At 49.2% G+C, this 12,854-nt stretch overlaps 1 protein-coding gene across 1 annotated transcript; it reads left to right on the plus strand.

Annotated features, from left to right (window-relative positions):
• The first annotated feature begins 11,346 nt into the window (after positions 1-11,346).
• Positions 11,347-12,634, plus strand: LOC124669648 (peroxidase 2-like). Its single transcript, XM_047206224.1, has 2 exons — positions 11,347-11,760; positions 11,876-12,634. The coding sequence occupies exons 1-2, from the start codon at positions 11,347-11,349 to the stop codon at positions 12,632-12,634; spliced, it is 1,173 nt and encodes a 390-aa protein (XP_047062180.1).
• Positions 12,635-12,854: the final 220 nt, after the last annotated feature.

Genomic DNA, 12,854 nt, shown 5'->3' on the forward strand with positions numbered 1-12,854 from the left:
TAGCTCAGCTCGTTCATTGTCTGCAGATTATAATCTTTTGTGCGCTATATTATGCAGATCGAAGATGCTCGAATGCAAAAGGGACGAAATCACGGACATTGGGTTCATTGACCCGCACACAATGCATGTTAAAACCATAGAGAATCCCCTCTATAACAAGGATACACCGCAGACTTTGCTAAGGTTTTTGAAGCGACAACGTGACAAAAAGCTAATAATTTGGCCTTACAACTTCGAGTGAGTCTTACTGTCTTATAACACATTATATTTTGCTCACCATATGTCAAAATTTTAACTAATGACTTATATATATGACACTACATATTGAAACGTGCGTAGGTTTCACTTTATTCTTCTCGTCATCAATATGGAAATTGGAGAAGATGAAGTCTTTGACTCACTAAGCAAAAAATCGGAACTATACGTGTCTTGTTTTTTAATGCTCGAAGGTAATTTTAATTCTTATCGGTTTGTTTCGTTAATTTCCTGCTTTGAACTAATTGATGACTCTTTTATGCATTTTCTTTTGTCGAGCAGCGTATGGCAAACTTTCATCAAGGAAGATACGTCCCGTGAATGGACACCGAAGCTGCGATGGCGTGCGAAAGTAAGTAGTACTACCTAGGTCCACACACCTTTTAATTATCATACTTGACTATTGTTTGATTGAATTATATTCTTGTAAAGAAATGCCCGCAACAACCACAAGGGACCGATCTCTGTGGATTCTTCGTTTGCGAGTACATCCGCAGAATTGTCGAGCGAGAGAACGAATAATGAAAGAAATAAAGAGGTACAAAAACAATCTTCACAAATTTGTTTTCTTATCATAAGTTGTGCTGAGTTTCAGTAATAGTTGATTCATGTATTCATTTGTATCTTATTCTTTTATAGTTGGCAAGAAAGCGGAACAAGCTCTCAATCGATGACCGTTTCATAGCAATAGGCGAGGAATTGGCGGGATTTTTCCTTCGGGACGTCATACCACCATTCGCAGAGTACCACTATGAATGAAGATGTACATGTTACATATATAGTTGACTCGAAGAGTACCACTATGCTACATGTAATAGACATATATAGAGTACGCCTCGGAGAGTACCACTATGCATGAAGATCGATCTTCATGCATAGTGCTACTTAATTTGCGATCTTATGCAATTATATGTGTGTTATATTATATGCACCAACTTGCTATGCATCATCTTGATCTTCATGTACTACCTAAACCCAAACGCGTTTCTGGTACATCGACGCGATATGAAACAAACTGATAACCCTAAACCCCTCCAAAAACCCTAAAAATCCAATTCTCTGCCGCGGCAGAGATTTGGGCAAATTCCCTGCCGCGGGTGGGAACCTTTGGTACCGGTTCGTATTACCAACCGGTACCAAAGCTCCTTGGCCCTGAGCTCTCCTGGTGGCCCACGTGGAGGCCCCTTTTATACCGGTTCGTAAGCAACCGGTACGAAAGGGGGGGGGGGGGCTTTAGTGCCGGATAATTAATACCGGTTGCTCAACCGGTACTAATGCCCCTATGGAACCGGTATAGATGAGCGTTTTTCTACCAGTGTTAGCATTACCCCAGGAACACTAGCAGCCCACGACATGAGACCTTCGGCTGGCCGGTTGACTTTCTCCTCAATGATTTAAGAAGTAAAACATCAAGAGTATCTCTAACCAGCGCATACATGCAAAACCGATCATGTCGACCACCTACTGCCGCCGCGATGCACGCACATAAACTTGTGTGCTCGTTACATTTTTTCGGCTGGCCAGGTGACCAACCAACAAACACATGCGCTGCAAAACTTCTCCTCCCGGTGTTACGGTGATATCTGATGTGCCAGCACTATAAATACACATGCAAAACAGCAAGTTCGCTTCATCCCATATTCTCACGAGCTCGAGCAAACACAAGGACTACTACGTACCAAGCTTGCCAAGTTCGCCGTGCTGGTAGGATGATGGCCAAGCTTGCGGTTCTCGCCGTGCTCGCGTCGTTACTCAGCTCCGTGTCCTGCGAATTTTCAATCTACGCAGGCTACGGCTATCCACCCCCAAATCCCAGCCAGCTGTATCCGCTACCGCCAGCTTGTCCTCCGCTGAGCCCTCCCCCTAGCCTCAAGGTTGGCTACTATGCTGACAAGTGCCCTTGTGCGGAGGACGTCGTGAGGGACGCCGTGCGGAATGCAACCGCCGGCGAAAAGGCCAGCTTGTACGCCTCTTCTTCCACGACTGCTTCGTCCAGGTATGTACACATAAACTGAAGATACACGCACATACAATACGATTCATTTGTACTAGTACCGTGTGTGCGCGTTCTGCTCGACTGGGTAGCTAACAATGTTGCTCACGTGGTTTTTCTTCAGGGGTGCGACGCCTCCGTCTTGCTGAGCGGGGCCGGGCCGGTAAAATCCGGGGCCTTGTGCGACATTTTAAAATGGGCCCTATTTCGCACATAAATATAAAATATTAAACAATTATAACATATATATGTCGTCGATGTACATTCAAACCCAATAACTACCCTCAACACCCCTATATTCTGAAGATCGAACCAATGGTCTAACCAAAAATATCTATGTCTAATAGGAGTAAAGCCTATGAGAGAAATATGGGTAATCCTATTATAAGAACTACCCTATGAGAGAAATGCAGTATCCCAATATCAAATTTCAAACTTTCTGATATGTTTAAGACTTGAATTAGAAATTTGTACCCAAAGTAGATATGGTGTGATTCATAAAATTTGTCTCAAAAGTGGATATAGTGTGATTTATGCATCCACCAGGTAAGTTTTATTCGATACTAATAAAATGGATAATTAAGTATTTGTATCATAGGCATAGGCATCAACCAGAATAGGAAAATGTAAAAAAAAAGAATTGGAAAAGGTTGTTGGATTAGAGGGGAAAAAGGAAGCACTAATCAAAATAGAGAAAATCAGAAGGACACTACTGGGCGTCCCCCGGGGGATTTGATTTCCCAGCCCCCGGGTTCCCGTGCTGACACGTGTCATTTTTGCTGCCGGGTAGCAAAAAAATCCCGACTTTGCTTCAGTGTAGCAAAAAACGGTTCGTCCACGAAATAAAAGAACAGATTTAGCTCGCCGGAGATCTCACCGGCGACTCGCCGGAGACCTCGCTGGAGACCTTGTAGCAAAAAAAATGTGCTATTGTAGCAAATCGATATCGGTGGAGACATCGCCGGAGACCTCTCATACCTCGTCGGAGACCCGTAGCAAACATATTGTGCAATTGTAGCAAAACAACAAACAAGTCATAGCAAAAAAAAATATTCCAAGGTTGCAAATACACGTAACGGAGACCTTCGTCGGAAATATCGACGGAGACCTCGCCGGGAATCTCACAGCAAAACATTTATACCTTTTTAGCAACATTGCAGAAGAGCTGTAGCAAAGAAAAAAAGTCTACCATCTCTGACCCCGACTGGTAGCAACGCCAAACAACATCGGTAGCAGACTCGACCACCGTTGATAGCAAAACTGACCAGCATTGGCAGCATCACCGCTGGTGGTGGTGCCTGACTTGACGGTGAGCATAGAACAGGGCGGCGCTCAGCGTCGGCGAGCCGAGCACGACCTTCTCGGTGGCGAGGGCGGAGGCGGATGTGACAGGGGTAGCCCGGACCGTGAACGCGACGATGGCGAGGGTGACGGCGGCCTTGACCTCCCGCGCGCTGCCGAAGCCGAAGGAGCCAGCGGCGGCCACATGCAGCATCCGCCAGGCGGAGTCGGCGATGTTGAGGCAGGCGTCGGGGCCCGAGAGCGCGAAGGCGTGGCGTGCAGGTGGAGCCCATGGACAGGATTATCCGGAGATCCGCGTAGGCAATGAAAGTGGTCGCGACGACCTCGCGCGAGAGGGAGGGGCGAGCTCGACGGCGCCTGGACGGAGCCGCGCCTTGCTGCCGCTTCCCGCCTCAACAGCCGGCGACAGAGGGAGGTGATAGGGGAGGAGATGCATGGGGCTCCTAGGCGGCGGTGGTGCGCCGGAGATAGAGGAACATGCAACAGGGAGCAGCGGCGCCTCGCGCGCGGTGAACCGCCGGAGAAAGAGGAGATGGTGGGTGCAGGAGCGAGACGAAGAAAGCGACATCTGTGCGGTGCAAACAAAACAGATGAGATAAGGGAGAAGGATGTCATGTGGGTGGGTCCCAGCCTCACACGTCCTGTCTCCTGTGGCAGAGAGGCTACGGAGCCGCGCGATTAGGGGAATCCAACGGCCATGCAGCCGGAGGCTGCGACGCGGCCGATCCCCCGGGGAAGTTACATCATTTTCCAAATCAGAATAACATTCGGGTCGTCCGGGAATTGAACTTGCAACCTCCTAATCAACATATACCGGGTGAGACCAGAGAACCACCTGAGCTAGGTTGATTTCGTGATTAATATTTGACGTACTTGACTATTATCTATATAAAAAGGCCAACTTAGAAATTATGGCCCCCAAAAATTTGGGGCCCTGTGCGGCCGCACGGGCCGCACTCCCATGGGCCCGGGCCTGCTGAGCGGCCCACAGACGGAGAGGACGGCTTTCCCGAACCTGAGCCTGCGCGGCAAACCCTATACACCGACCAGGTCGGCGCGTACCGCGCGCCGCACACCCCGCACTCGGTACGGGCCGGCCCAGTTAGGTGCGGGCTGCCTCCTTTTTCGATTTTTCTTTTCTTTTTTTTCTGTTTCTTTTTTTCCTGTTTACTTTTTCTGTTTTCTGTTTTCGTTTTTTTTGTTTTTTCTGTTTCCTTTTTTTAATTTTATTTTTCAGATTCGAAAAATAGAAATATTTATAAAAAAATTAAAAAATGTTCAAATATAAAAAACCGTTCAAAATGTGAAAACGTTCAAATTTAAAAACCGCTCAAATTAAAAATCGTTCAAACATGAAAATTGTTCAAACATGAAAAATGTTTAAATTTAAAAACCGTTCAAATTTAAAAATCGTTCAAACTTGGAAATCGTTCAAACATGAAAATTGTTCAAATTTTAAAAACGTCCAAATTTAAAAACCGTTCAAACGTGGAAAATGTTCAAATTTTGAAAATATAATTTTTTAAAAATATAATTTTTGAAAATATTCAAAATATAAAATCGTTCAAATTTTAACATATGTATTTTAATTATAGTTGTATTCTTAATTTGAAATGAATGTGCCCCCAATATCTTTGCCACTTATTTCCCGGTCACATGTTCCCGCCCAGTTTTCCCTCCACTTACCTCCCGCCGAAATTTCCCGCCACTTATCTCCCGCCCAGTTTTCCCGCCACTTATCCCCCACCGAAATTTCCCGCAACTTTTCTCCCGCTCATACCTTCCCGCCGAAACTCTTTCCTTCCCAACCTATAAATACCCCACAACGTTTACTTCTGTTTCAGTGTCCTCTCCCTACAAGATGAATCTCCCACATAAGAATTCCCCCATCTTTTCAATAAATTCATGGCCAAAACCTCTTCTAGATAGTTCCCCCTATATGATGATGGAGAGTAAGGTAGAGACAGGAGTTCATCTGTAGCGTAGCCTTGCTCCGTAAGGTGGGTAGGGAATTTGAGACTTGTTCTCATGGATATCCACTAAAGAAGATGCCTGCCTGTAGCCCCGGGAAATAAGGTGTGAGCTTATTAGGTTGAATGAGAAGTGGAAGAAACTAATATGGAAGGATGATGAAAAAAACAACTGCTTTTAACTTATCCCGTACCATGGGAGGATGAGAGCGAGGACGACGATGACTTCGAGCCTAGCAGCAAGGGCAATAGAGCTGCATCGTTGAAGGGCAAGATCAAGGGCATGTAGCTTTCATAACGTTTAAGTTGTCAGTAGAGATGTATCTTCCACTAAGTTGTACCGTTTAATTTCAGTACTGATATATCTTTGTAGCGTTTAAGTTTCACTATCGATCTATCTTCACTGGGTTGTACTGTTTTGTGTGAAATAATAGTACTTTAATGAAACATCTCAGGAAATTAAGATACATTACAACTAAACTTAAAATACGGCTTATCACTACAGCGGAATTTAAGATACAACCACAACCGAAAACTGAAATTAAGATACATAGCTAGTACGACACATCACTCTACTTTCTCTGCGTCCAGCGTGGCCATTTTCCGGACTTGTCGCCGCGTTGCTGAGCGCGGAGTTGATGAAGGAGAATTTATGCGCAACGTTGAGTGGAACCCCAAGAGAAAGGTATGATGAGCACAGCAGGAAGTTTTCCCTCAGTAAGAAATCAAGGTTTATCGATTAGTAGGAGAAAAACGTTCTCTCCCGAGGTGTTACGAACCAACTCGTGGCAGGACGCACTGCCGGCGTCAGCAGCAACGTGGAGACCTGCACACAAACAACCAAGTTCTTTGTCCCCAACTTTCAGTGAGGTTGTCAAGCTCACTAGTTTTGCTGAAAACAAAGGATTAAACGAACCGTGTGGAAGAAGAATGTTTGCAGAGAACAGAACAGAAAAATGTTGTAGAAGATTGCAATTAAAAGAAGAAGGACCGGGATCCACAGTTCACTAGAGGCGACTCCCCAATAAAATAAATATGCTGGGTAAACAACTTACAGATGGTTAATTGACAAACAGAGATTCTACGCTAATGGTTGAAGCAGAATACATGCTATGAAAGTATGCGGGCATTACAACAATATACATAGACCTTAATCCAATTGCATCTATGACTAATAATCCACCTTCAGAATTGCATCCGCGACACCCTCCAGTATTAAGTTGCAAGCAACGGACTATCGCTTTAAGCAATGTGTGTAAAGTAAACGATGAAACTACCCTTGAATAGAACACCGCTGATTTCTCCCTAGTAGCAACAACACATCTACAACCGTAGAGAACAAGGTCACTTCCCATGGTTAAATAGAGGCATGAACCCACTATCGAGCATAAATACTCCCTCTTGGAGTCGCTAGCATCTACTTGGTCAGAGCATCTACTAGAAACGGAGAGCTTGCAAGATCATAATAACATAATACATAATCTCAACCAAAGCAATCTCTCTATAAATCGGATCTACATCAAACCAACATATAGCAATTACAAATAGATGATCTTGATCATGTTAGGCAGCTCACAAGATCTATACATGAAGCACAACAAGGAGAGGACATCCATCTAGCTACTGCTATGGACCCATGGTCCCGTGGAGGACTACTCACGCATCATCTCGGATGAAGACATGGCGATGTAGAGGTCTCCGGCGGTGATTTCCCTCTCCGGTAGGGTGCCGGGATGGACTGCAGAACCCTCTCGAACTAGGGTTTCGGTTGACAGCGACGTCGAAACTTTTCGTGGATGGAGGCTCGGGTCCCTGGGGTTTTCCCGATACGAGGAATAAATAAGCGGAAGGGCGGAGCAAGCGAGGCGACGAGGCGCCAGTACATGGGCCAGGCGCGACCAAGGGTGGGGCCGCGCTTGCCCTATGTACTTCCACGTGGCAGCTCTCCTTCTCGTGTCCTTCTGGCTCCGTCTTCGTCCTGAAAAAATAAGACTCTGGGCTTTTGTTTCGTCCAATTCCGAGAAACTTTCATGTACAACTTTTCTGAAACACAAAAACAGCAAAAAACAGGAACTAGCACTGCGGCAATAGGTTAGTCCCAGAAAATGCTAAAAAGTGTGGAAAAGTGCACATAAAACATATAAGAATTGTAACAAAACAAACATGTAGCATCAAAAATTATAGATACGTTTGGGACGTATCACTGCTCGCACCTCAGCAACTCTTTCCCTCATCTCTTCCTTTCCGCTTCATGGGCCTCCCTGCGCACCTCTTCCTCTGCATACCTACGTGCAGCCTCATCATCCATTCTCTTCTGATTCACCTCGTGATTTCGAGCTTGCTCCACCCTTAATTTCTAGATCTGCCTCTCTCGCTCTGCTTTATCATTAGCAGCAGCCTTTTCTTGACAGTCCTCCTCAAAGAACCTTGCCCATGCGCGGCGGTATTTCTCCTCAACCTCCCGGTGCGTCCAATCCGGTTGTTCCTTATCTATCCGGTGAAACCATTTGAACAGGGGCGGGACAGACTGCAACACAAACACTAACATTAAACCAGATACATAAAGACATACTCCCTCCGTACCGGGCGTCCTCTATTCAATTTACAATTTGCAAATAAACCCACGCAGATTAAATCCATTACAAATATAGCTAGATTCAAGATCCAAAATTCCGGCCGGCCGGCCGGCCGCCATCCCGTGCGGCTGCCTGCGATCAGCGCCCGCTCCGCCGCGACCTGAGCAATACCTGTCCGGCCACGACAAGCACAACCAGCTCCTGATCCCTTGATCTAACGCGCCCGCCCGCCCTCTTGCCGGCGCCCCTGCACTGCTGCCATCCGCAACAACGCGCAGGAACTCGACGGAGGCGGCGCACGCGAGTTCAACGGAGACATCCGCAGCTCCCTCGACATCGCCGCTCCGTCGTGGAAGGACGCCGTCTTCTTTCTGCTCCGGCTTCCGACCTCTTCGAGGCCGCCGATCGACCGCGAGGAGCGCCTTCCACCCAGCATCCTGCTCTACACAAAATAGCCTGGTGCAAGGCAAGGGGACAACTGGAGGCCGGCGTTGCCCAGCTCAAGGCTCAGCCTGGTGCTAGCCAGATCCTCGTCCTCGTGCTCCATCATCGCCTGCTGCACGCACGCCGGAGCCGGACACCATCGAGAAATCAATCCAAGCCAGAGTACGACATGGGATAAGATCTCGTATCCGCTACTCCCGCTTCTCGTTGTCGCCCAGCAGGAACACAACAGAAGAAAGCACTCCGGAACTGGGGAATTTAGAGCAGGTCTAACAGGCCCCTTATTTCTCTGCCCCGTATAACGCGAGTTTCTCGCCCCGTATCCTAAAAGTGCGTCTTGCTGAACCATTTCGTCTAGCAGACCCCGTATTCCGCCCTGTATTTTTAAAAATTAAAACCCAGGGAAAATTAAACCATAGTTCATCTTCATTGATCATACACTGGATCATACATATACATAGCGATCTACTGCGATCCTAGCTACTCGAGGATGATGAATGGCATGAAAGGCCCCCTGGCGGCAGCCTCCTCCTCCGCCCTGGCGGCAGCCTCCTTCGCCTGGAATTCCGCCACGGCGGCGAGGGCGGCCGCATCCTCCTCTGCCTCCGCCCGAGCTTTCTCGGCGGCATCCGCCTCGGATTCGGCCACCGCACCTCCTCTTCCGCCGCCTCCTCTTCCTCCACGCCGCCTCCGCTTCCTCCGCCGCTGGTGCTGCCGATGGTCGCCCTCCATGCCGCCTTCGCCGCGCGGTCGCGCTGCCACTCGGCGAGCCACTTCTCGAAGGCTTCGCCGCTCATCGGCTTGAGCGGCGGATCTTGCCGTACCACCGCCCACCCGCGGCGTACTCCCGGAGCGCATCCGGCACGTAGAGCGCGCCGGCGTACCGGCACGCCGCACGGCGGCTCCCCGCGGCGAGGCGCGTTTGCACTTGAGCCGCCAGGCTTCCTCCACGGTGTCCAGCGAGCGGGATCGCTTCGATCCGCTCGCCGGCGAGGCGCTACTACGGCGGCGGGAGTCCATGCAGGTGGCGGCGGATGGAATGCGGCGCGGGGGAGCGACTAATTGCGCGCCGGAGCAGGAGGAGGAGGCGGCGGCGCACGGCGGAGCTAGGGTTGCGAGTGAGGGGTTAACCCCTCACTCGCACCTACGCCCGGTATAAGTAGGGGGCGGAGGGGCCGATTTCCTGGGCCCCGTATTCCGCCGAAACGGGGCGGCCCGAATACGGGGCCTGCTAGACGGCCCAAACCGCGCCTGCCCCGTATCTCGCCGGAATTTTACGGGGTGGGCGGGTTATAAGGGGCCTGTTAGACATGCTCTTAGCAGGGAAGGCGCGCCCTGGATCCGGCTTCCCCACCACCGATGGAGATGAAGATGGAGTAATCCGGTAAAAAAAATCAACATTTTCCCCACAGATGGAGATGGGGTCCTCGCCCTCGATGGTGAAGATTGATTGAAGGGGAGTATGGAGATGGCACGTTGGCTAGCAACGCGCCGGCGAGGGGTGGGGAGAAGGCGGCGAGGCGAGGGCCGAGGGGGAGAAGGCGACGATCGAGACGAGAGTTGCGGGAGAGGCCGGAGGCGAAGAGGAAGAGGACTGAGGCTGCGGGAGCACAAAAACATTCAGGTGAAAAAGTACAGGGGTGTTTTTGCAAAAATGCCGTCGCGCAGCTTATTTCGGGACGGAGGGAGTACAAATATGCCTAAATAAAATTATATCAAAACATACCGGCGGCCCAGTGGATGACGAAGCTGAACATCGGGGTGGATCATGATCATAGTTCACACATATGAAAATTTTCATGCCGAACTGATTAGAGAAATCCTCCACCTGCTTAACCTTCGCAAGACGGCCGCACCACCACCACTTCATTGTCACACCCGGGGGAAAACTTGCAGCCTTAGCCTTCATCGGCCTAGACTCCTGGTCAGAGCACGGCACACTCATGGTAGCTAATGGTGATCCAGCAGAAAAAAAAGGTACAAGCAATTGTGGAGCGAAGAGTGTCGATCCCTGCTTTTATAGGCGGTAAAATATGGCGAGAGAGCTGTCACGGCAAAAAAAAAAATGGCGGGAGAAAGATGGCGGGAAAATATGGCGGGAGAGCTGTGGCTGGAGTGCGATGGTGGGAAAAAATGGCGGGACAACGGGAGATACGGGCGGGAAAATGTTTACCGAAAGAATCGTGGGCGGGAGATACATGTGCACGAAATATTTGTCACAGAGCTGAGAGGGAACCCTATACTAACCATAAACCCAATCATGCAAATCATCAGCTATTAGCGAGCCGGTTGGTCAGTAGCATGTCGGTCGGCCAATTATAGAACGATTAGGGATGCCCTCTGACATGGCAGAAGTGGCCGACACGTTGTCGGCCTTCTATAGGCCGGTCGGTCAGCAGCTGACCGACCAAATCACAAAATTGAAATAATTTGAGATCGCGTGCTATTTCCGGAAATTAAGTAAAATTTCGTATTATTAAAAAAATCGCTTATCAGTATCAGCTTAACGCAGGTACGGCGACAGCTGTTTAATTAACGCCCGTACGGTATGTCAACTGCTTGAGCTGCAATCCATTGGCAGATTGTGCTCCGCACGTTCATTTCCTGAAACATTCCTTGCACGCACGATTGCACATTTGCACTTCAGAGTGCAGAGGCGCACACTTTCTCTTCGCTCCCTCTCCTTGGAGGCTTGGAGCAAGATAGCTATAAATAGGCGGCTTGTAACCTCCCAAGCTCACCACCCAAGCTCACGATACACACCACCGGGATCAGCACGAGCTAGTGAGGGAGCTAACCAGCGAAAATGGCAAAGCTCACCGCCGCCCTGACGGTCCTCGCGCTGGTGGCCTGCGTGGGTCGTCCGTGCCAGGCAGGCTACGGGTATCCCAACCCCATGCCGTCACCGTACACTCCGAGTACACCTAGCCCTCCTCCGCCTACGCCGATTGCACCATCTAGTCCTCCACCATACAGCCCAAGCACACCTAGCCCGCCGCCGCCTTCCGCAAGTACTCCATCTAGCCCACCACCGTACACCCCCAGCACACCTAGCCCTCCGCCACCCACTCCGAGCTCACCTCTTTCAGGGCTCACGGTTGGTTACTACCAAAAGACATGCTACCGCGCAGAAGACATTGTTAGAGAAGCAGTGCGCGACGCCAGCAAAGGCATCATGGCGGGGCTTATCCGTCTATTCTTCCATGACTGCTTCGTTAGGGTAAGATATCTATGCTGATACATATAATACATGCCACTTTATAAGATACGAGTTGCAAAATATAGTGTTGATGTCCGTGTGTGTACTTAATGGATGCATGATGGTTTGGCTACAGGGTTGCGACGCTTCGGTGTTGCTAGATACAGCTGATCCGAACAGTGCGACGGAGAAGTTCGGTATCCCAAACCTGAGTCTGCGTGGCTTTGAAGTGATCGACGCGGCCAAGGCTAGGATCGAGAAGGAATGTGGGAATGTCGTGTCATGTGCCGACATTGTGGCCTTCGCCGGGCGTGACGCCACCTACTTCCTCAGCAACAAGAAGGTTTACTTCGACATGCCTGCTGGCCGCTACGACGGACTTGTGTCTCTTATAAACGAGACGCTCCCCAACCTCCCCCCTCCCTTTGCCACCGTGGAGCAGCTCAAGGCTGGGTTTGCCTTCAAAGGTCTCAACACCGACGAGATGGTTACCCTTTCCGGCGCGCACACCATCGGGATCTCCCACTGCTCATCCTTTTCTGATCGCCTCACGTCGAACTCCTCCGACATGGACGCTAGTCTGAAAAGCACTTTGCAGCAACAATGTCAGTCAAACTCCGGCACCGACAACACGGTCGTACAGGACAACAAGACCCCTGACAAGCTGGACAACAAGTACTACAAAAATGTTCTCAGCCATGAGGTGCTCTTCACGTCGGATGCTGCACTCATGATGGCGACAGACACGAGCGACGCGGTGCGAGCAAACGCCAAGGACACAAACCAATGGGAGGAAAAATTCAAGGCGGCGATGGTGAAGATGGGTGCCATTGATATCAAGACGGTTGCCAATGGCGAGATTAGGAGGAGCTGCCGTGTCTTGAACACTAACTAGACCGGCTGATCAGATTCATGCCCAAGCTTTTTATGCTCGTGGTTAACAATAAACTATTATTTTGTCGTGTGCTTTTACTTTGGATTCCCATTTGTTATTTATTTGATTTTTCGTATCTAATGGTGTATTCATTTCTAGTGGGATTTGTGGTGTAACAATTTGTTTTAGAACATTCTTCATACAAGCTATTTATAAACAAATTCAGAATCTTTTTTTTTAA

The sequence above is a fragment of the Lolium rigidum genome, chromosome 7 (assembly GCF_022539505.1).
Source record: "Lolium rigidum isolate FL_2022 chromosome 7, APGP_CSIRO_Lrig_0.1, whole genome shotgun sequence".
In the NCBI taxonomy this organism is placed as follows: domain Eukaryota; kingdom Viridiplantae; phylum Streptophyta; class Magnoliopsida; order Poales; family Poaceae; genus Lolium; species Lolium rigidum.